This window comes from Mustelus asterias, chromosome 17, assembly GCF_964213995.1.
Source record: "Mustelus asterias chromosome 17, sMusAst1.hap1.1, whole genome shotgun sequence".
Taxonomy (NCBI): Eukaryota; Metazoa; Chordata; class Chondrichthyes; order Carcharhiniformes; family Triakidae; genus Mustelus; species Mustelus asterias.
This window is the reverse complement of record NC_135817.1, coordinates 65,760,457-65,782,638: the sequence shown is the minus strand read 5'-3', so window position 1 is coordinate 65,782,638 and position 22,182 is coordinate 65,760,457. Positions and strand designations below refer to the sequence as shown.

Here is a 22,182-nt window from a genome sequence, read left to right as displayed (position 1 = left end):
TATTTCTCTACCTAATTTAATTTTCTTGACATTTGCCAGCCCAAAATGCAAATCATAATAAGCAAATGGGAGATGTAACCACTCTTCACGTGAACTATAATCCGGATTTGGAATTGGCTTGGATCAGAGATTTGAACGCATCTGTAATTCAGACAAACATCTGGTATACCTCAAGGTACGATTCATCTTTTTTCTTGCTCCTGTATCAGTTTCTAGACCACAATTAGCAAGATGCCCTGTGAATTCAATGAATGATGGCAGAATTTATCAAATGCTGTGGTCTATGGGGAGGCAATGGCCTAGTGATATTATCGCTAGACTATTAATCCAGAAACTCATCTAATGTTCTGGGGATCCGGGTTCAAATCTCACCACAACACATGAATTCAATAAAAATATCTGGAATTAAGAATCTACTGATGGCCATGAAATCATTGTCGATTGTCGGAAAATCCATCTGATTCAATAATGTTCTTTGGGAAGGAAATATGCTGTCCTTACCTAGTCTGTGCGGCATGGTGGCACAGTGGTTAGCACTGCTGTCTCACAGTGCCAGGGATCTGGGTTCGATTCTGACCTTGGGTGACTGTGTGGAGTTTGCACGTTCTCCCCATGTCTGCGTGGATTTCCTCCAGGTGCTCCGGCTTCCTCCCACACTCCAAAGATGTGCAGGTTAGGTTAATTGGCCATGCTAAATTGTCCCTTAGCATTCCAAGACAGAGGAATTAGTGGGGTAAATATGAGGGGTTACGGGGATAGGGCCTTGGTGAGATGTACCGTTGGAGAGTCAGTGCAGACTCGATGGGCCGAATGGCCCCCTTCTGCACTGTAGGGATCCTATCGATTCTATGTATGACTCCAGAGCCACAGCAATGTGGTTGATTCTCAACTGCTCTCGGGCAACTAGAGATGGGCAATAAATGCTGACCCAGTCAGCGATGCCCAAGTCCCAGAATGAGTAAAAACTGTCAATGATCATTTATCAGCTGAGCTTTATTATGTAGTAAGGCAGGTTGTAGCAAGTGCATCAATCAGCAGCACTCAATCATTTATATGTTAAATAAATGTAAATTAGTGAGTGGTAGACATGGCATGGATATCCTATTGGGGTTATATTCAGATACATAGATTAGGAGGGGGGTCATATTGCACAGCCAAAGTGATTAAATCCCTCCTCAGTGATCAGTAACAATCTCTGAATTGATATTTATGTGGCATATAGATTGCCTGCAAGATACATCTTTGCGGGGCTTGGAGAGTTGGTTTTTACTTTTGAGGTGCTAAATTGATTTATCTGAAATGCAGAAGTATTCATGATTAATGCCTTTACAATTTGAGGTGTAAGAGGATGAATAATCTAAACATTTTTCTTTCCAGCTGCCTCCCCACTCACATGGAACTTGAGTCTCTCCCATTATTTCCAAGAGAGAAACTTACTTTGCTAAATTTTCTTGGTAGCGGGGCATTTGGAGAAGTGTTCGAAGGAAAAGCTGAAGATATTTTGGGGCCTGGCAGCGGCGATGTCAAAGTAGCCGTAAAGGTAAGTGTACAATAATGTGTACCTGATAAGCGGAGAGACTGTGTGCCAAGAGATCTCAGCCACACTCACAACCAAAATTAAGAATAAACCTGCAAATGCCATAAATTTGAAGTGAAAACATAAAAATGTTGGAAATACACCAAGCCTGTCTGAAAGACTCCCAGGTGGTTCCCTTTGCTGCAGACTCAAACAGAAATGTTTGGCAGCACCAAGAAAATGCAAGACATCCAACCATTGATTCATAAGAATTGACCTAATATTTAAACTACAAGCTATAACTTTCTAATCTTGCATTACGTTCAGCCCTCAGTATAAAATCTCCAGATTATACTCATCATATCCTTCCCCATTTAGGAATTAAAGCTTGTACTCGAATATATGCAAAGCTTGAGAATAAAATCTCAGTTATTTCAATGTATAGTGAGGAAATGCTATATTGCAAGAGGGGCCATGCTTCAGAGGTTGTTAGCTGAAGCCCTAGCATTGGTTCACTCAGCATTCAAGATCCCACGGCCTTATAGGCAGAGAAGACCCAGAAATTCTCCCAGTGTCCAGATGAACAATCTTCCCCCTGGCCATCACTGGCCAGAATAGATTAACTGACGATTCATCTCAATGCTTTTGTTTCATATAAGATATGGTCGTGTGCATTGAGTCTCACATTTGCAAAACTTAAATACTGACTGCACTTCCAGGTAGTTAATTGTTTGTGAGAGATGTGAGCAGGCACAATAAATGTGCAACCTCCACCTTTCTATGTGTTACTCTTTGATAAATTATTCAGCCAGCAGCAACTGTGCGAAGGGAAGATAACTTGAGGTTCAGGCACTCTGACAGACAGCTGGACCACCAGATCCACTTTTATTTTTACTGTCCATGATCTTTAATTCCAATCCAAATGAAAATGACCAAACTGATGGAGTGAGCTCCCAATTTTCTTATTAAGAATGTGCTGTGTGTTGGGCTCACCAGTATAAATGGGCAATAGAAAGAAGGCATGTTCTTGTCTTGTGGTAAGTGAATATTTAAGTTGCTGCTTATTTTTTCGTTGCCGCAATCGAAGTCCTTAAACTGAACCTTGGATTGAGCACTACACGTCATTTAAGTATTTTTGAAAGCAGACAAAGAGGATGGAATGATGGATGCAAGTTAGGATTCCTGAGCTGGAGGTGCACCACCCTTATCTACACCGTCTGGATCATTTTTCTGTGGGAATAGCTGTGACAGATTTATTTCTTTGACACCCCCAATGACCAAGGCCCCAGTTTGAGTTCCAAACCTGCATCAAAACTTCACGATTTCTAATTAAGGCTAACTTTGGCAAACCCCATCAAAATTGTCAGTTGTGCTATTCTTGCTCAATGATCCTGGGAAAACAGAAAATCTACTGTGGCACTTCTGTTTTTCCCCTCTTAGACCTTGCATTTGGAGATTAGAACTGATACCAATAAATTCACATTAAGGTGCAAGTTATTAGCCAAGGTTGCAATGCAGTGTCACAAGAATGTGATTATTTATTTACCAGGCACTGAGAAAAGGGGCAACGGATCACGAAAAATCTGAATTCCTCAAAGAAGCATACTTAATGAGGTAGGTTTGTTTACAGACAACGGCTGAGATGTTTTTGCCTTTCTGACGTTGATGAGAAAGGTGATGCATGTTGAAATTTGTGGGAGTACTTCACAATTTTATATTCACAGCCAGTTGAGGGCTCTGTAAGATTGAATTCCAGACTTGCCACCAATCACATCCATTCTGCTGGGGGTTGGCGATGGGTAAGGGTTATGGGGAGGAAACATTGCAAAAGGAGGAGCTCAGCGCAAATGAATCACAAACCTTCAGTGGCAGAGATAATTAAAATATGCAAGCTGATTTGACTCATCTAGATTCATGAACACACTAAATTGTCTGCAGGAATTATTTTCCTTTGTCTTATTATACAAGCATATGAACATATAAAATAGGAGCAGGAGTAGGCCATTCAGCCCCTCGAGTCTGTAACTAATCAATAAGATCAGGGCTGATCTGTTTGTGTTATATGCAGTGGCGATGAGGTAAAATGCTTCCAATATAATTTTTTCTGACAAGAAATTCATAGAATCCTACAGTGCAGAAGGCGGCCATTTGGCCCATCGAGTCTGCACCAACCACAATCCCACCCACGTCCTATCCCTATAACCCCATGCATTTACCTTAGCTGGTCCCCCTGACACTAAGGGGCAATTTAGCATGGTCAATCCTGCATCTTTCAGATTGTGGGAGGAAACCAGAGCACCCGGAGGAAACCCACGCAGACACGGGGAGAACGTGCAAACTCCACACAGACAGTGATCCAAGCCCGGAATCGAACCTGGGTCCCTGGCGGTGTGAGGCAGCAGTGCTAACCACTGTGCCGCTCAATTAACCCTGAAAGAATATGTTTTTAAAAACAATACACCCTTTCCTCCTTCCTGACTATTTGTTGTCTTAGATGCATTTTTCATTGGTAGCTTTGTGTCCTGCAGTACTTATAGTGTGTGTTTATTTCCTTTCAGTCACTTTGATCATGCTCATATAGTTAAGCTGCTGGGTGTGTGCCTGCTGAATGAGCCACAGTTCTTAATCCTGGAGCTGATGAAGGGAAGAGACTTGCTCAGTTATCTCCGAGGAGCTCGAGGCTCTCGGGTAGGTTCGGCAGAAATAATTGACAATTCTCCCATCATGTCACTGGAAGATGAAAAACAATGTTGCACAGTTGTTCAATAATGTTCTTCCCCGTGTCCTCCAGTGGTTATCTACAGTATTTGCATTGCTGATCATATTATTCTCTCCCAATATCCATCTTCCTTTCTCAAGGAAGCTGCCTCTTCACACCTTCATTACCACCTATCCAAAGGCTTCCCTTTGGATAGCTTCCCTTTCCTGCATTGTCACTTCTGATATTCTGCAAGGATCATTCAGCCCTTTCCTCCAGATCTGCATGCTACCCTTGAGTGACATGGTCATGTATGTTGGGGCATGGCCCCTTTAAGGGAATGGGTCATGTGATCTGGGGTGTGGGGTGAACCACTCTGAGTGGGCAGTCAGTGTTTGGAGTGTGGAGCGAGTAGACTGAATAAAGATCTGTGCTCCCTGATGCCTGGCCATCAAGTAGTTTTTGAAGAGACATCCCAGTACTAAGAGATTGAACACTGGGGACGAAAGTTGGAGTGTCCAACAGTTCGTAAAGTGAAGGACAGGGACGTTCAACACGGACTATCTGGAGATTCGCTGTGCATATTAAAGAAGGAAACCCTCGGAGGATGGGTAGGACCACTGGGGTAAGAAGGTGTCGTGAGAAACATACCAATTGTAGCCTTCTGTTCATACCACCCTTTCTTCACTTCATGATTTATGGTAGAAGTCAGCTGCAAAAGATTCTTGGACTTGACATCAATTTTCTCGATTGCAAATAATCTTTCTCGAGGTCAACCAAGTCTCGTCACGCTTAACTTCTTAAGCAACAATCATGGAGAGAAATCATAGAATCCTAGGATCCCTACAGTGCAGAAGGAGGCCATTTGGTCCATCGAGTCAGCACCAACCGCAATCCCACCCAGGCCCTATCCCCATAACCCTTTGCATTTACCCTAGCTAGTTCCCCTGACACTAAGGGGCAATTGAGCATGGCCAATCCACCTAACCCGCACATCTTTGGACCGTGGGAGGAAATGAAGCACCCGGAGGAAACCCACGAAGACACGAGGAGAATGTGCAAACTTCACACAGACAGTGACCCGAGGCTGGAATTGAATCTGGATCCCTGGCGCTGTGAGGCAGCAGTACTAACCACTGTGCCATTATGTGTATTATCTGTTTTAGCTCTGGGTGGAGTACGCAACCATTATGGATTCTTTTATTCTTCTCTTTCTCTGCAAAGTGTGAAGAAATTCAACTTAAAACTTTTATCAGGCTGTAGTCACAGCGCTAGTCCTTGTAAACTTGAAAATTAATTATGTTGTGATGATTAATGAGTTAGCACCATTAAAAAAAATCTCTTAATCATTGTCTTGTTAGTTCATGATGTGGGCGATCCTCTTACTGGGAGGCCATTCACCCTTGTTCAAAATTCCTCGCTAATGAAAGACCTGGACAGAAGTGCCTTTTTTTTCTGGCTATGTCATCCATACCCTGAAGAATTGTGGGAATGAGCAACATAAATTTTATAATTTCTAACTGCAATCCAATATTCAAGCTATTATCAGAGAAAATGAAGTAACCCCTTAAGCAGAAGATTAAATTCAATCCGAACAATGTGTGTGAGGAATTTTAAAAAAAAAACATTCATAGAATCCCTACAATGCAGAAGGAGGCCATTCGACCCATCGAGTCTGCACCGACCACAATCCCGTCCAGGACCTATTCCCATAACCCCACCTATTTATCCTGTTAATTCCCCTGACACTAGGGTCAATTTTGCATGGCTAATCCATCTAACCTACACATCTTTTGGGAGTGTGGGAGGAAACCCACGTAGACATGGGGGAGAATGTACAAATGCCAAACCGGAATTGAACTCGGGTCCCTGGCACTGTGAGGCAGATGGAAACCAGTGGAAAATCCCACCCAATATTTTCACATCTCCTATTGTCTTTTAGTTGCCTGCATTTTCAATGCTCTTGCAATTTTTATTTAATTTTGCAATTTAAAGATTAATATTAAGCTGGGCTGTTGTCTGAGAATTGGAGAATCCATTTTGGAAAGTGGGAAGTGACTCGCAATATTAAACTGGAGGAGTGGATTTGACCAGCGAATGGTCACAAGTAAAGCTTACATTAACACTGCAATGAAGTTACTGTGAAATTCCCCTAGTCATCACAGTCTGGCGCCTGTTCAAGTCAATGCACCTAACCAGCACGCCTTTGGGATGTGGGAGGAAACCAGAGCACTCAGAGGAAACCCACGCAGACACGGAGAGAATGTGCAAACTCCACACAGACAGTGACCCAAGCTGGGAATCGAACCCGGGTCGCTGGCGCTGTGAGGAAGCAGTGCTAACCACTGTGCCACCGTGCCACTCATTGCACAATTTAAAAAAAAACATGCACAATTTTAAAGAAATTTTAATTTTAATTTGTTGAAGAAAAAATTAATTTCTAAAATGGAAAATTAAAATTCCACTGACCCCCTTTGTGAAATGAAAGGAAATTATAGTGTGATTTGCATACGGGTTTGACCATCTATATATCTCAAGCTAGTACCTTCATTGCCTTTCATAATGAGGTGATCATCTTTTTGAAGGATAACAATTATTGATGGGTGACGTAGTGGTTAGCACTGCTGCCTCACACGCCAGGGATCCGGATGCTCTGGTTTCCTCCCACAGTCTTAAAAGACGTGCTGATTAGGTGCATTGGCCATGCTAAATTCTCCCTCACTGTATCCGAACAGGCGCCAGAGTGTGCTGACGGGGGAAATTTGACAGTAACTTCATTGCGGTGTTAATGTAAGCCTACCTGAGGCTAATGAATGAACTTTAACTAACGTCGAGCGTTTTTCTTTTTCAAACAATTTTTCCATAATGAATCCTTTGAGAACTGCTGACAATCTTTTTTTTCATCAGCTTCATCAACCCCTGCTCTACGTGGGTGACCTCATAGAGATATGCCTGGATGTTGCAAAAGGCTGTACCTACCTTGAGAAAATGCATTTTGTCCATAGGTAAGTAACCATTTATATTGCTGATTTAATGCTCTACAAATGCATTTGAGCAGACTTAATAGTTAATCCTGAATGTCTCTGCACAAGAGGTAGATATAAACATCTGAAGTGTTTTTGGTCAAATAAATCAATTTTACAGCAGGTACTTATCTGGCAACTATAGTGAACCTGTTTTAATGCAGACCTTATTTCCGTTTTAGAAACTAACTTGAACGCACCGTCAATTATGGCAAAATGCAGCTCATGATGCAGCCTAATGAAGCTAAAATTTAAAACCAAAATTGATTTTCAAAATAGATTTCTGATTATCTTGCGGAAGATTTGTAACTGGAAAATCTTGATGTACATCCTGCATAGAAATAAGGTTTTGCATCTAGTTAAAATGCCATACATTTATATTTCTGTATGTGAAGTGTAAGCTACTCTTATAATGTTGATAATTACTATCCTTTGCAAAGTTTATGATGATTTAAAGCCCCCAAGTACTTCCTTCTATTATGAATATTTCCAAAACCCCTGAATTGTTTTTTTGTTATGTTTATATATCCCTACCTTGGGAAGATTCAGATTAAGTAATCAAATGTCACACACCAATAGTATGGATTTTAAATCAAATGATCCATGACTATTCACACTATTGGGTATAATTTTGATATTTGATTTGATTTATTATTGTCACATGTATTAGCATACAGTGAAAAGTATTGTTTCTTGCACGCTATACAGACAAAACATACCGTTCATAGAGAAGGAAAGGAGAGAGTGCAGAATGTAGTGTTACAGTCATAGCTAGGGTGTAGAGAAAGATCAACTTAATGCAAGGTAAGTCCATTCAAAAGTCTGACAGCAGCAGGGAAGAAGCTGTTCTTGAGTTGGTTGGTACGTGACCTCAGACTTTTGTGTCTTTTTCCCGACGGAAGAAGGTGGAAGAGAGAATGTCCAGGGTGCGTGGGGTCCTTAATTATGCTGGCTGCTTTAAGAACATAAGAACATAAGAAATAGGAGCAGGAGTAGGCCATCTAGCCCCTCGAGCCTGCCCCGCCATTCAATAAGATCATGGCTGATCTGACGTGGATCAGTACCACTTACCCGCCTGATCCCCATAACCCTTAATTCCCTTACCGCTCAGGAATCCATCCATCCGCGCTTTAAACATATTCAGCGAGGTAGCCTCCACCACCTCAGTGGGCAGAGAATTCCAGAGATTCACCACCCTCTGGGAGAAGAAGTTCCTCCTCAACTCTGTCTTAAACCGACCCCCCTTTATTTTGAGGCTGTGTCCTCTAGTTTTAACTTCCTTACTAAGTGGAAAGAATCTCTCCGCCTCCACCCTATCCAGCCCCCGCATTATCTTATAAGTCTCCATAAGATCCCCCCTCATCCTTCTAAACTCCAACGAGTACAAACCCAATCTCCTCAGCCTCTCCTCATAATCCAAACCCCTCATCTCCGGTATCAACCTGGTGAACCTTCTCTGCACTCCCTCCAATGCCAATATATCCTTCCTCATATAAGGGGACCAATACTGCACACAGTATTCCAGCTGCGGCCTCACCAATGCCCTGTACAGGTGCATCAAGACATCCCTGCTTTTATATTCTATCCCCTTCGCAATATAGGCCAACATCCCATTTGCCTTCTTGATCACCTGTTGTACCTGCAGACTGGGCTTTTGCGTCTCATGCACAAGGACCCCCAGGTCCCTTTGCACGGTAGCATGTTTTAATTTGTTTCCATTGAGATAGTAATCCCATTTGTTATTATTTCCTCCAAAGTGTATAACCTCGCATTTCTCAACGTTATACTCCATTTGCCATATCCTCGCCCACTCACTCAGCCTGTCCAAATCTCTCTGCAGATCTTCTTTCCTCCTCCACACGATTCACTTTTCCACTTATCTTTGTGTCGTCTGCAAACTTCGTTACCCTACACTCCGTCCCCTCCTCCAGATCATCTATATAAATGGTAAATAGTTGCGGCCCGAGTACCGATCCCTGTGGCACGCCACTAGTTACCTTCCTCCAACCGGAAAAACACCCATTTATTCCGACTCTTTGCTTCCTGTCGGATAGCCAGTCCCCAATCCACTTTAACACACTACCCCCAACTCCGTGTGCCCTAATCTTCTTCAGTAGCCTTTTATGGGGCACCTTATCAAACGCCTTTTGGAAATCCAAAAACACCGCATCCACCGGTTCTCCTCCATCAACCGCCCTAGTCACATCTTCATAAAAATCCAACATGTTTGTCAAGCACGACTTTCCCCTCATGAATCCATGCTGCGTCTGATTGATCGAACCATTTCTATCCAGATGCCCTGCTATCTCCTCTTTAATAATGGATTCCAGCATTTTCCCTACTACAGACGTTAAGCTGACCGGCCTATAGTTACCCGCCTTTTGTCTCCTTCCTTTTTTAAACAGCGGCGTAACATTAGCCGTTTTCCAATCAACCGGCACTACCCCAGAATGCAACGAGTTTTGATAAATAATCACTAACGCATCCACTATTACCTCTGACATTTCTTTCAATACCCTGGGATGCATTCCATCCGGACCCGGGGACTTATCCACCTTCAGTCCCATTAGTCTACCCAGCACTGCCTCTCTGGTAACATTAATTGTATTAAGTATTTCTCCTGCTGCCAACCCTCTATCGTTAATATTTGGCAAACTATTTGTGTCCTCCACCGTGAAGACCGACACAAAAAACTTATTTAAAGACTCAGCCATATCCTCATTTCCCAACGGAAGAAGGTGGAAGAGAGAATGTTTTGCCGAGACAGCGGGAAGTGTAGACAGAGTCAATGGATGGGAGGCTGGTTTGTGTGATGGATTGGGCTACATTCATGACCTTTTGTAGTTCCTTGCAGTCTTGGGCAGAGCAGGAGCCATACCAAGCAGTGATACAACCAGAAAGAATGCTTTCTATGATGCATGAGTAAACGTTGGTGAGAGTTGTAGCTAACATGCCAAATTTCCTTAGTCTTCTGAGAAAGTAGAGGCGTTGGTGGGCTTTCTTAACTATAGTATCAGCATGGGGGGACCAGGACAGGTTGTTGGTGATCTGGACACCTAAAAACTTGAAGCTCTCGACCCTTTCTACTTCGTCCCCATTGATGTAGACAGGGGCATGTTCGTCTTTACGCTTCCTGAAGTCGATGACTATCTCCTTCGTTTTGTTGACATTGAGGGAGAGATTATTGTTGTTGATTATTGTTGTTAATGGAACAGCAAGGATGACAGGCTTTAGTTCTGAGGAATGGTTCAAGAAGCTGGGTATGGGATTTTTTCTTTTCTTGTTTGCTGAGTGTGGCAGTGGGTGGGAAAAGCGACATTGCGGCTTTTCTATGCCATATTGCACAGGACTTAGTGGAAAAATATTGAAGGATGGGAACCAGAGTCTTCATTTTATAAAGATTGGGGTGCCATTTTTAAAGGCCGCCTGGTAAACATAGATACCCCCTCCCCCGTGCAACACCCCCTCCACAGCATTGTCCTCAGGCAGTGCAATGGAGCAGTGCCTGGGCATGACCTTCGCCCCCACTGAGCGATGCACTCACCTGAGCTCCTCTGGTGGGGAAGCCCGCAGGTGTACACCAAGGGAGACCAGACGTAATTCGCGCCAGTGTGCCCCAATGTTGACGTGAATGTATGATCTAATGGGAGAGACAATCAGGCAGAGAGAGGCTTGATAATTCAATTCAAATTTATTATAACGGGGTTCCTGATGTTGAGCATCAAGACTCCTTTTACGTCACTGGTGGTGGCGGGGGAGGAGGGAGGGGTTGGGAGGAGACACATGGAAGAAGATTTTCCACCAACGTAAAATGTGACTTGGGACTCTTGCTAGATTTCCCATTCCCGCTACTGAACTCGGCAGAGAAGAACGGGAGGAGAAAATAGCCAACTAGATTTCTTTTCATAAGAGGGTTAAGAGGATAGAACATAGAACTGTACAGCACAGAACAGGCCCTTCGGCCCACGATGTTGTGCCGAGCTTTATCTGAAACCAAGATCAAGCTATCCCACTCCCTATCATCCTGGTGTGCTCCATGTGCCTATCCAATAACTGCTTAAATGTTCCTAAAGTGTCTGACTCCACTATCACTGCAGGCAGTCCATTCCACATCCCAACCACTCTCTGCGTAAAGAACCTACCTCTGATATCCTTCCTATATCTCCCACCATGAACCCTATAGTTATGCCCCTTTGTAATAGCTCCATCCACCCGAGGAAATAGTCTTTGAACGTTCACTCTATCTATCCCCTTCATCATTTTATAAACCTCTATTAAGTCTCCCCTCAGCCTCCTCCGCTCCAGAGAGAACAGCCCTAGCTCCCTCAACCTTTCCTCATAAGACCTACCCTCCAAACCAGGCAGCATCCTGGTAAATCTCCTCTGCACTCTTTCCATCGCTTCCACATCCTTCTTATAGTGAGGTGACCAGAACTGCACACAATATTCCAAATGTGGTCTCACCAAGGTCCTGCACGGCTCTTAAACTCCAACCCCCTGTTAATAAAAGCTAACACACTATATGCCTTCTTCACAGCTCTATCCACTTGAGTGGCAACCTTTAGAGATCTGTGGATATGGACCCCAAGATCTCTCTGTTCCTCCACAGTCTTCAGAACCCTACCTTTGACCCTGTAATCCACATTTAAATTAGTCCTACCAAAATGAATCACCTCACATTTATCAGGGTTAAACTCCATTTGCCATTTTTCAGACATGTGCACAATTGAAAGGGTATTAATCAGGTAAGTGTGACCAAAAATGAATGTACACATTTTAGGGAATTTTTATGTGCTGATCATGTTTTAGCAGAATGCGGTCTCTAAGCATTTGCTGCAGGAGTACTTGTAGAATTACAAGTGCATTTTATTTGTTTTAGGGATCTGGCTGCTAGAAACTGCTTAGTCTCCACAAAGGAATACAACTCCACGAACCGTAAGGTGAAAATAGGAGACTTCGGTCTTGCAAGAGACATCTACAAGAATGACTATTACAGAAAGGAAGGAGAAGGTTTACTTCCTGTTAGGTGGATGGCACCTGAGAGTTTAATTGATGGGCTGTTCACGAATCAGTCTGATGTTTGGTAAGTAAAGAGTTCATGTTAATTGAATTGTAAAGTGTTTGCCCTGCATGATCATGGGCGGGATTTTCCGGCTGCGCTCGCCCCGAAACCAGAAAATCCTGTCCAAGGTCAACGGATCTTTCCATGATCTGCCCCTCGCCTGCTCCGATTCCCGTGGCGGGCGGAACAGGAAAATTCATCCCCATGTCTGTCAGATTCATCCATGCTTGGAAAACAGTGATATGCAATAAGCATTATTATGGAGGATCTTGCAAACAGCAAAGCAAAGAATGACTAGTCACTCTTATATATTTTGGTGGTGGTTGAAGGAAGAATGTCTAAATAGGCATTCACCTGCAACACTCTACAACTTCTCCTTTAACTTTTCCCACTTTCTCCAAATCAAAGGTGGAGCAATGGGTACCCACATGGGTCCTAGCAATGCTTGTCTTTTTATGGGGTATGTGGAACATTCTTTGTTCCAGGCCTACCCGGGTCCCATCGCACAACTCCTTTACTGGTACATCGATGACTATTTTGGTGCCACTTCATGCTCTCGTCCGGACCTGGAGAAATTAATCAACTTCGCTTCCAGTTTCCACCCCTCCATCACCTTCACCCGGTCCATCTCAGACGTTTCCCTTCCCTTCCTTGATCTTTCTGTCCCCATTTCCGGCAATAGGCTATCTACCAATATCTATTACAAACATGAATTCCACAGCTATCTGGACTACAGCTCTTCGCACCCTACATCCTGAAGGACTCCATCCCTTTCTCTCAGCTCCTTCATCTCTGTTGCATTTGTTCCAATGATGCCACTATCCAAAGTGGTGCTTCTAATATGTGCTTATTATTCTTCAACCATGGTTTCGAACTGTCCAAAGATGTACAGCTTAGGTGGCTTGGCTATGCTAAATTGTCCCTTGCGTTAGGGGGATTAGTGGGGTAAACACGTGGGGCTATGGGATAGTTAGAGAATTGGTGCAGACTCGATGGGCTAAATGGCTTCCTTCTACGCTGATTTGATTTTGGATTTGATTTGATTTATTATTGTCACATGTATTAGCATACAGTGAAAAGTATTGTTTCTTGCGCGCTATACAGACAGAGCATACCGTTCACAGAGAAGGAAAGGAGAGAGTGCAGAATGTAGTGTTACAGTCATTGCTAGGGTGTAGAGAAAGATCAACTTAATGCGAGGTAGGTCCATTCAAAAGCCTGTCGGCAGCAGGGAAGAAGCTGTTCTTGGATAGGTTGGTACGTGACCTCAGACTTTTGTATCTTTTTCCTGAGGGAAGAAAGTGGAAGAGAGAACGTCCAGGGTGCATGGGGTCCTTAATTATGCTGGCTGCTTTGCCGAGGCAGTGGGAAGTGTAGACAGAGTCAATGGATGGGAGGCTGGTTTGCGTGATGAATTGGGCTACCTTCACGACCTTTTATGGTTTCTTGCAGTCTTGGGCAGAGCAGGAGCCATATCAAGCTGTGATACAACCAGAAAGAATGCTTTCTATGGTACATCTGTAAAAGTTGGTGAGAGTCGTAGTTGGCATGCCAAATTTCCTTCATCTTCTGAGAAAGTAGAGGCATTGGTGGGCATTCATAACTACAGTGTCGACATGGGGGGACCGGGACAGGTTGTTCTGGACCCCTAAAAACTTGAAGCTCTCGACTCTTTCTACTTCGTCCCCATTGATGTAGACAAGGGCATGTTCTCCTTTACGCTTCCTGAAGTCTGCTTCGTCTTGTTGGCATTGAGGGAGAGATTAATGTCGCTGCATTCTATGATTCTCTGTTAAAAGTGAGGCCTGTCTGTCTGCTCGGGTGGGCTTGTAAGATCCAAAGGCATCACATTGAAGAAGAGCTGAGGTATCTTGCTGGTTTTCGGGCCAACATTTATTCCTTCACCAATAGGACTAAAATAACAGTGAGGTAAATTGTCCTCTTTGGCCATTCGGTGATTCTGTGCAAATTCCATCCATTATGAGAGATGTTTGTTCGCCTGACCACATGTTTCCATTCAAACTCATTTTCACATTGCTGAACATAAAATCTGCAATGCACCAGTGCAGTCAGACAATGTTTTAATAAAGTTGCGTTAAAAATATTCCTTGACGTATTTAAGTTAAAGTTTATTTATTCATGCCATGAGTAGGCATACATTAACACTGCAATGATGTTACTGTGAAAATCCCCTAGTCGCCACACTCCGGCGCCTGTTCGGGTGGGCTGAGGAAGAATTTAGCATGGCCAGTGCACCTAACCAGCACGTCTTTCAGACTGTGGGAGGAAACCAGAGCACTCGGAGGAAACCCATGCAGATGCGGGGTGAACGTGCAGAGTCTGCACAGACAGTGACCCAAGCTGGGAATCAAACCCGGATCCTTGGCGCTGTGAGCCAGCAGTGCTAACCACTGTGCCACCATGCCATCCACCCAATTTAATTGTAGTAGCTTGGTAAAAAAATTATTAGTTCAGCTAAAAATGGGTTTATCACAAAAAAATAAGGATTTTCAACTTTGAGTCAATCCACCAACTGTAAATAACCCTATTTTAAATGAATGAAAATGACAAGAAAATGTACGAACTATTTTCTAGTTCAATTGGTGCACCGTAGTCAGCAAATTTTTAAAAATTCATTCACCAACCTCTCAAAATGTACCAATTAGTGTGCCTGCACCCGAAAGATCCAGCGAAAGCCTCCCTGCTGAAGACCTGCAAATGAATATGATCAGCTCTCAAAGTTATTATTTCACCCTGAGAGGTGACAAGCCTTTTTGTGGGTGAACTTGCCTCTGGCGCAGTGTTTAAAAGCAGCACAATATTGTGCCAATATTGGGTGAATTGCATCCAAACAAAACTGGTAGAATCGAGTAGAAACTACAGGTCAAGTTAAGTGATCATTACCTCCAATGCAGGTTTGTGGAATCTTACTTTGTGCAAATTTGAGTTGATTTGATTAATTATTGTCACATGTATGTACAGTAAAAAGTATCGTTTTTTTGCACGCTATACAACAGAGCATACCATTCATTGAGTACATTGAGGAGAAGGAAAGGAGAGAGTGCAGAATGTAGTGTTACAGTCATAGCTCGGGTGGAGAGAAAGATCAACTTAATGCAAGGTGGGTCCATTCAAAAGTCTGATGGCAGCAGGGAAGAAGCTGTTCTTGAGTCGGTTGGTACATGACCTCAGACTTTTGTATCTTTTTCCTGATGGAAGAAGGTGGAAGAGAGAATGTCTGGGGTGTGTGGGGCCCTTGATTATGCTGGCTGCTTTTCTGAGGCAGCGGGAAGTGAAGAGGGAGTCAATGGATGGGAGGCTGGTTTGCGCGATGTACTGGGCTTCGTTCACAGCCCTTTGTGGTTTGTTGCAGCCTTGGTCAGAGCAGCAGCCATACCAAGCTGTGATACACTTGGAAAAGGTCTGGAAAGGGTGGTTGTTGCATTTCCTCCATCACTACAGCGAGTACACCTCATTCAGTACTTCGCTGGATGTAAAACACTTCGGGATTTCCAGAGAATGTCTGAGGCGCAAGTCTTTTATTGAATTGGGAAGAAGTTTAATTTAAGGAATGGCACCTGCACCCATGGAGCACTGTTTTTGGTGCTGCGTTAAAGTGTCAGTCTAGATTATAGTCCTGGAGTGGAATTTGAACCCACAGATTTCTGACTACGTTGTGACCAACTGAACCAAGCTGATGCTAAGTCAATTAAAATGTTTATAGCCGACAATGCAGTCAATGCAGAGAAATCATTTAAGCAGCCGTTTAATCGCAGTATAGCTACAATTAAAGTTAATTAATCTAAACGACACCCCAGACAATACTTAACTTGTAATTTTTATCCATTTTTAATTTACTTTTAGGCAAATAAATATTGTTATTTATCACAAATTGCCACATTGACTGGCGGGTTTTGATCCCACCGAAGTCGATGGCAGTTTACAAGGCTCGCCCATTCCTCTGCCGTGCAACCCGCAGCAGGGGTCAACTTCATCAGGAAGATCCCGCCGCCGGGAAGAGCGGATAATCCCGCCCGTTGTTCCTTTTAATAGCTGTAAGCTCCTCGCTTTCATGACCGTTCAAATACATTTTGGGAAACTATACAAATTCACAATCATTGTAGTTTGCCCAATGGATTTAATGCAAGTATTTTCCACATGACCACATTACCACCACACTCCTGTGGGTGGTGCTGCAGAACCATTCGTCTGACTTGGATGGAGATTTGAATTCCTGTTTGGCGTCCACTGCCCACTGATATAATTTAAATGAAAACCAAATCTGAAGTTGATTTGGGCCTCCTCCCTGTTACCTTGGGCAGGGACAATGTCGATATTGCATCTCTTTGAGGCCCGAACCAAAACTTTCCCCAATTATGTTCTGCGTTTTCTTTTCTGCTACTGGGGAAGTGGGATCATGTAACGACTGTTAATGAGCATTTTGAATCATTCTTTCTATAAGTTTCAAACCATTTCTTTTCTAATTTAATTCAAAATCATAGTTTAAAATTACATACCCTACCACAGAACAAAATAATACATAAACCGTGTCAGCAATTACAGGTAAATACCTCACCTTTGTTTCCAAGATAAGGATATAATTTTCCCTCCATTAGAAATGAAGCTAGCATATCCCAATTGTATGTTAGATCTGGTCGAAGGGGGACAACATGCTCATTATGGACTGAGAGAACCATAGTAAAGTTACAGCACAGAAGGAGGCCATATGGCCCATCCTGTCCATATCAGTCTGAGGACACCAAGGTGGTCTTTCTAATCCCGCATTCCTGCACCCGGTCCATAGCCCCATATCTTACAGCACTTAAGGTACAATTCCAGGTACTTTTTAAAAGAGTTTAGGGTCTCTGCCACCATCAGACAGCGAATTCCAGACACCCACCACTCTTCGCATAAAGAAGTTCTTCCTCATGCCCCTCTACACTTACTGCCGCTTATCGTGAATCTATGTCCTTTGATTCTAAAGTTCTTCACGAAGGGAAACAATTTTATCCTGTCCATTCTATCTCTTCCCCTCATTATTTTGTACACTTCTATCATGTTACCCCTCAGCCTCTTTGTTCAAGGAAAATAACCCCAACCTATCCAATCCCTCCTCATAGCTACACTTTCCTAGCCCTGGCGACATTCTTGTAAACCTCCTCTGCAATCTCTCCAGAGCAATTACATCCTTTCTATAATATGGTGACCAGAACTGCACACAATATTGCAGTTGTGGCCTCACCAGTGTTTTATACAATTCCAACATTATGTCCTTACTTTTATATTCTGTGCCTGCGATTCTCCCATCCCGACCTGCTAATTTTTTGGCGGATCGGACCAGGAGAATTGCACACGCACCGCTTTGCGGGATTCGCACATGTGTTCCCGACACGTGCGCATCTCCCAGCAACGGATATCCGGCACAGTCGACACCACGCTGGAAACCGGCGGGAACAGCAGGTAAGTAATTTAAATCATATTTTAATGTTATTTGAATGTGATTATTGGCCCGGGACAGAAATCTCCGAGCCCGATAGCATCTCCCACCCCGCCAGTACAATTTCACTCTGGCGGGGTTTAGAGTAGCTCCCCACTTTTGGGGAGCTAGCGGGAGACCCCGCTGGAGTGAAGGGGGGCAATCGGGGTCCCCCCCCAGGGGTTCATGCGGTGGGAGGTATGGTGCCCCCTGGGCATGGGCACCCTGGCAGTGCCAACCTGTACCCATTGGCACTGCCCACTGGGCATTGGGCAGGGCATAGGGGGTGGGGCCTAGGGGGCGGGGCTTAGAGGCATTCAGTGGGAATTGGGTCCCGCTGTTGCTCTGCATTGGGATCCGGTCGGGACTAGAGGGAGGTCACCGATCGGGGCAGGTTCGGGGGGCTGGGTCAGTCTGCCAGGAGGAATAGACCGCCCCCCCCAAGCTTTTAATAATATTCACGATTGTGACCTCTGCATTGCATAGAATGCGGGAGATTCAAGTCTGAACTCCCACTGAAAAAACAATTGTGAGTTACACCAATTTTCCTATGAATTCAGCACTTACAATCTTTTTGGGAGAGTCACCCTCCCAGATCTCTGTCAATGAAGGCGAGCGTTCCATATGCCTTCTTTACAACCTTGCCAACTTGAACTGCTGCCTTTAGGGACCTGTGTACTTGTATACCAAGATTTCTCACTTCACTTGCCCTTCTTAGCACGTTCCCATTTATTGTGTATTCCGTATAACTGTTTGACCTCCCTAAATGTATTACCTCACACTTCTCTATGTCTCATCAATATCTTTTTGTAAGTTGTAGCTATCCTCTACACTATCCACTACTCAGCCAATCTTTGTGCTGCCTGCAAATTTTCCAATCATGCCCCCCATGTTCATGTCCAAATCGTTAACATACAACACAAACAGCAAAGGTCCCGAACCTGGAACACCACTTGAAACATCTTTTCATTCGCAGAAGTAGGTGGAAATTTGTCTATGTGGATATGAAACCAAAGAGGCTGATCAGTTACTATGGAGGTTAATGCATATTTGACCAGCAAAATGTTGTGATCATTAAAATTATTGCCACTCTATAATAGTAACAAAATTGGGCCAGCCGCGTTGGTGAAACTGCTGAGAAACAGTGCTGGTTACAGGCTAATGATGGGCGCAATGTGAAGCAAATGGTTGCATTGAAAGGCCAAGGGAATTGAGGTTGACATGATCCAATTGCCTGAAGGTGCCTAAAGTTTTGCAGTGTGTCCAGTGTGTGGATCAGGTCACTATGAGCTAATTGACACTAAACTCTGTAGAAATGACGGTGCACAGAGGGGGAAAAAGATACAAAAGTGAGAGTTCTGTATTCAGATTCATAATTACAGTATCTGCAGTTACCACCTATTGACTCCTATGTCTGAGCTTGGCCACGGGGGACTGGATTAAGATTCTTGGCTCTTCGGAAGCAGACAAAGGCTGGGAGTAGGGAAATAATCAAATGGCTACTGTAAACCATCCAATCACTGGGTCAAGTATCAACAGGCCAGTTGCCTACCATCCTAGTCTAGCTATGATGTGCAGGAAGAATCACCTAAAGTGGGGATAATTAAATCATGAAAGAAAGTGACCAAAAAATTAAATGTTAAATTGTTTATTTCCGGTGCCTCTTTAGATAGATAGAAAGACAATACATCAGGTTCATTAATTTGAACTAAATAAAAGATCAGGGTCTGTCTTCACCCAAACCTTTACATATTTTGCAAATTTGTGTTTTAGTGTGTGGTTTTTTTGGCACCAGCAGTGAGGTGTGTTTTTTGTGTGGTCCTTATGGTCGACAATTATTTTTGTAGATGTAAGGAACAAAATGGGCGGCACAGTGGTTAGCACTGCTGCATCACAGTGCCAGGGACCTGGGTTTGATTCCTGGCTTGGGTCACTGTTTGTGTGGAGTCTGCACATTCTCCCCGTGTCTGCGTGGGTTCCCTCCGGGTGTTCCGGTTTCCTCCCATATTCTGAAAGACGTGCTGGCTAGGTGCATTGACCCAAACAGGCGCCGGACTGTGGCGGCTAGGGGAATTTCGCAGTAATGTCATTGCAGTGTTAATGTAAGCCTTACTTGTGACTAATAAATAAACTTCAACTTTTTTACTTTTAAAACAGTAACAGCCCAACTTATGGGCACATTGTGTTCATATCAAAACTGGAGATCACAAAGCAGAGAGCAATATTAGTTCCTAAAGATACCGCAGAGTTAATTCTTTCTGTTCCGTTCTCCCTCATAGAAAAAAGAAGCAGGAGTAGGACATTCCGCCCTTCGAGCCTGCTCTGCCATCCATTTTGATCATGGCTGATCATCGAATTCAATATCCTGATCCTCCTGTGGGAACAAAGGACACTAAGGGCCCGATTTTACCATTTTGAGTCTAAGTGCCGAATCTGGACATAATACAAATCCGAGCCTGGAATCCTCTTTCCAGCGCGCCCATACGCTTTTTGCCGTCTCCAGTCCGATCCGCGCTGTGGGCGGGGCTTAGCGCTGGCAGACCGATCGGAGCTCTGAACTGCGCATGCACAGTTCGGAAAAAAGTCCGAAGCAGCGCTCCCGGGTGGGGAGAAGAAAGCAGAGAGAGCGGCTCTCTGACCCAGATCATCTGGGGGCGGCGGGGGGGGGGGGGGGGGGGAGGAGAGGGGGTGTGACGGGTCCATCTGGCTCACCAAGTCAGTTACAATACTGCGTTCAGCATCTACTGAACCATCTTGGATACAAAGGATAATGGCATTAAGGTTCTGCATGTAAGCCCTTGCTTATGCTAAATATTATATCCTTGGTGTCGGCAGCCATTCCTGGTGTTACAGTACTGATAACACCAGGAAGATTGACCAGTACCATTCATTATCCTTTGTATCCAAGATGGTTTAGTAGATGCTGAACGCAGTATTGTAACTGACTTGGTGAGCCAGATGGACCCACAAGGCAGAAGGACCATCTTTGTGTTGACCAAAGTGGATCTACCTGAGGAACATACAGCTTATCTTGCTAACGGAAGGATGGTGGAGGGAGACCAGCGATCGAGGTAGGTTGGGGGTGTGCTCTGCCGAGGGAGGCCTGCCTCCCAGGGGGGTCCGATCCAGAGGGGGGGGGCGGGGTCTGCTGGAGTGATTAGCGGGGGGGTCTGCGAAGGATGGTCGAGTAGGATGGTGACTTCACAAGGGCAGAGAGGGCTTCGGAGGTTCCCCTGCAGAATTGAAGTCCGCTTCGGACTTTTATTCTGCATGTCGCTAAAAGCACGGATCCGGAACGGGCCAGAAGACAGTAAAGTGGGATTTGGCGGTAGGGTTGGGCGCACGGTTCATTAAGTCGATTTAAATGCATGCAAATGCATTTAAATCGTCGGGCCGCCCGATTCGGGCGTGGGCCAGACCCGCACCCGAATCGGGTGTTGGTAAAGCCGCGATCTGCTCGGAATCGGGTGCAGATCGCGGTATAGGCCCGACACCCAACTTTACTGCGATTCGGGTGCGAAGTTTTGGTAAAATCGGGCCCTAACTCTCTCAAATGACCAGGAATAATATTTATGGTGTCATTCCTATTCCTATATTTTTCAAATCACTTTCCAGGTCATTTGGTATCTTGATGTGGGAAGTCATGACGTTGGGCCAGCAGCCTTACCCAGCTCGCACCAATCTTGAAGTGTTGCATTTTGTTAGAACAGGAGGGAGGCTGGAGAAACCAAACTCTTGTCCAGATAATGTGTGAGTATCGTTAAATTTTAACACACTTTTGAGCAGCATCACATACTGTTCCTGGACTATATTCCAAATGTAAAATGATGGCAATGTCTGTATATGATGAATTCTAAGTGAGGAGGTTTTCTGTAACTTTACCTGTGCGCTTGTTGAAACTTGAAGCTTTAAGTCGGCTCGGCACTGAGCTGTTGAATAGGACACGCAAAGGGTGGGATTTTCCAGTTCTTCTTGCCAGCGGGATCTTCCAGCGGAAGGTGACACCTCCCCCCATGGTGGGTTCCCCGAGGAGCAACGCAAATAGCCATTGACTTTGGTGGGACTGGCAAATCCTACCAGTGGCAAATGGCAAGCTTCCAATGCCACCTGTAAGCCCCGCCATGGAAAATGTATTTGTGGTGATTCACCACAATTCGCATCACATGTTTGGGAGATACTTTGTCCCCCATCTTTCTACTTATCGCACACTCTGAGACATGTGCGAAGCTGTGTTGATAATTCTCAAGAGTCATCTTGTAACTCGCTTGATCATTTAAATTAGTGGGTGTAGTCTGAATCACAAACTTAAATGTTAGATATTGACTGGTGTCAGGGAGATTTGCAGGCTAAATCCATGGGGATGGGCCGAATGGCCTCCCTCTGCACTGTAGTGATTCTAATATAGCA

General features: G+C 44.2%; 1 protein-coding gene across 1 annotated transcript in view; it reads left to right on the top strand.

Annotated features, from left to right (window-relative positions):
• LOC144506072 (proto-oncogene tyrosine-protein kinase ROS-like) overlaps positions 1-21,529 on the top strand; it is a 161,696-nt gene extending 140,167 nt beyond the window's left edge. The window contains exons 26-32 of the mRNA XM_078231889.1: positions 40-175; positions 1,378-1,540; positions 3,066-3,130; positions 4,075-4,204; positions 7,122-7,219; positions 12,117-12,320; positions 21,391-21,529. Of these exons, the coding sequence (XP_078088015.1) occupies positions 40-175; positions 1,378-1,540; positions 3,066-3,130; positions 4,075-4,204; positions 7,122-7,219; positions 12,117-12,320; positions 21,391-21,529 (935 nt within the window). The remainder of the gene's footprint in view (positions 1-39; positions 176-1,377; positions 1,541-3,065; positions 3,131-4,074; positions 4,205-7,121; positions 7,220-12,116; positions 12,321-21,390) is intronic.
• The last annotated feature ends 653 nt before the right edge of the window (positions 21,530-22,182 follow it).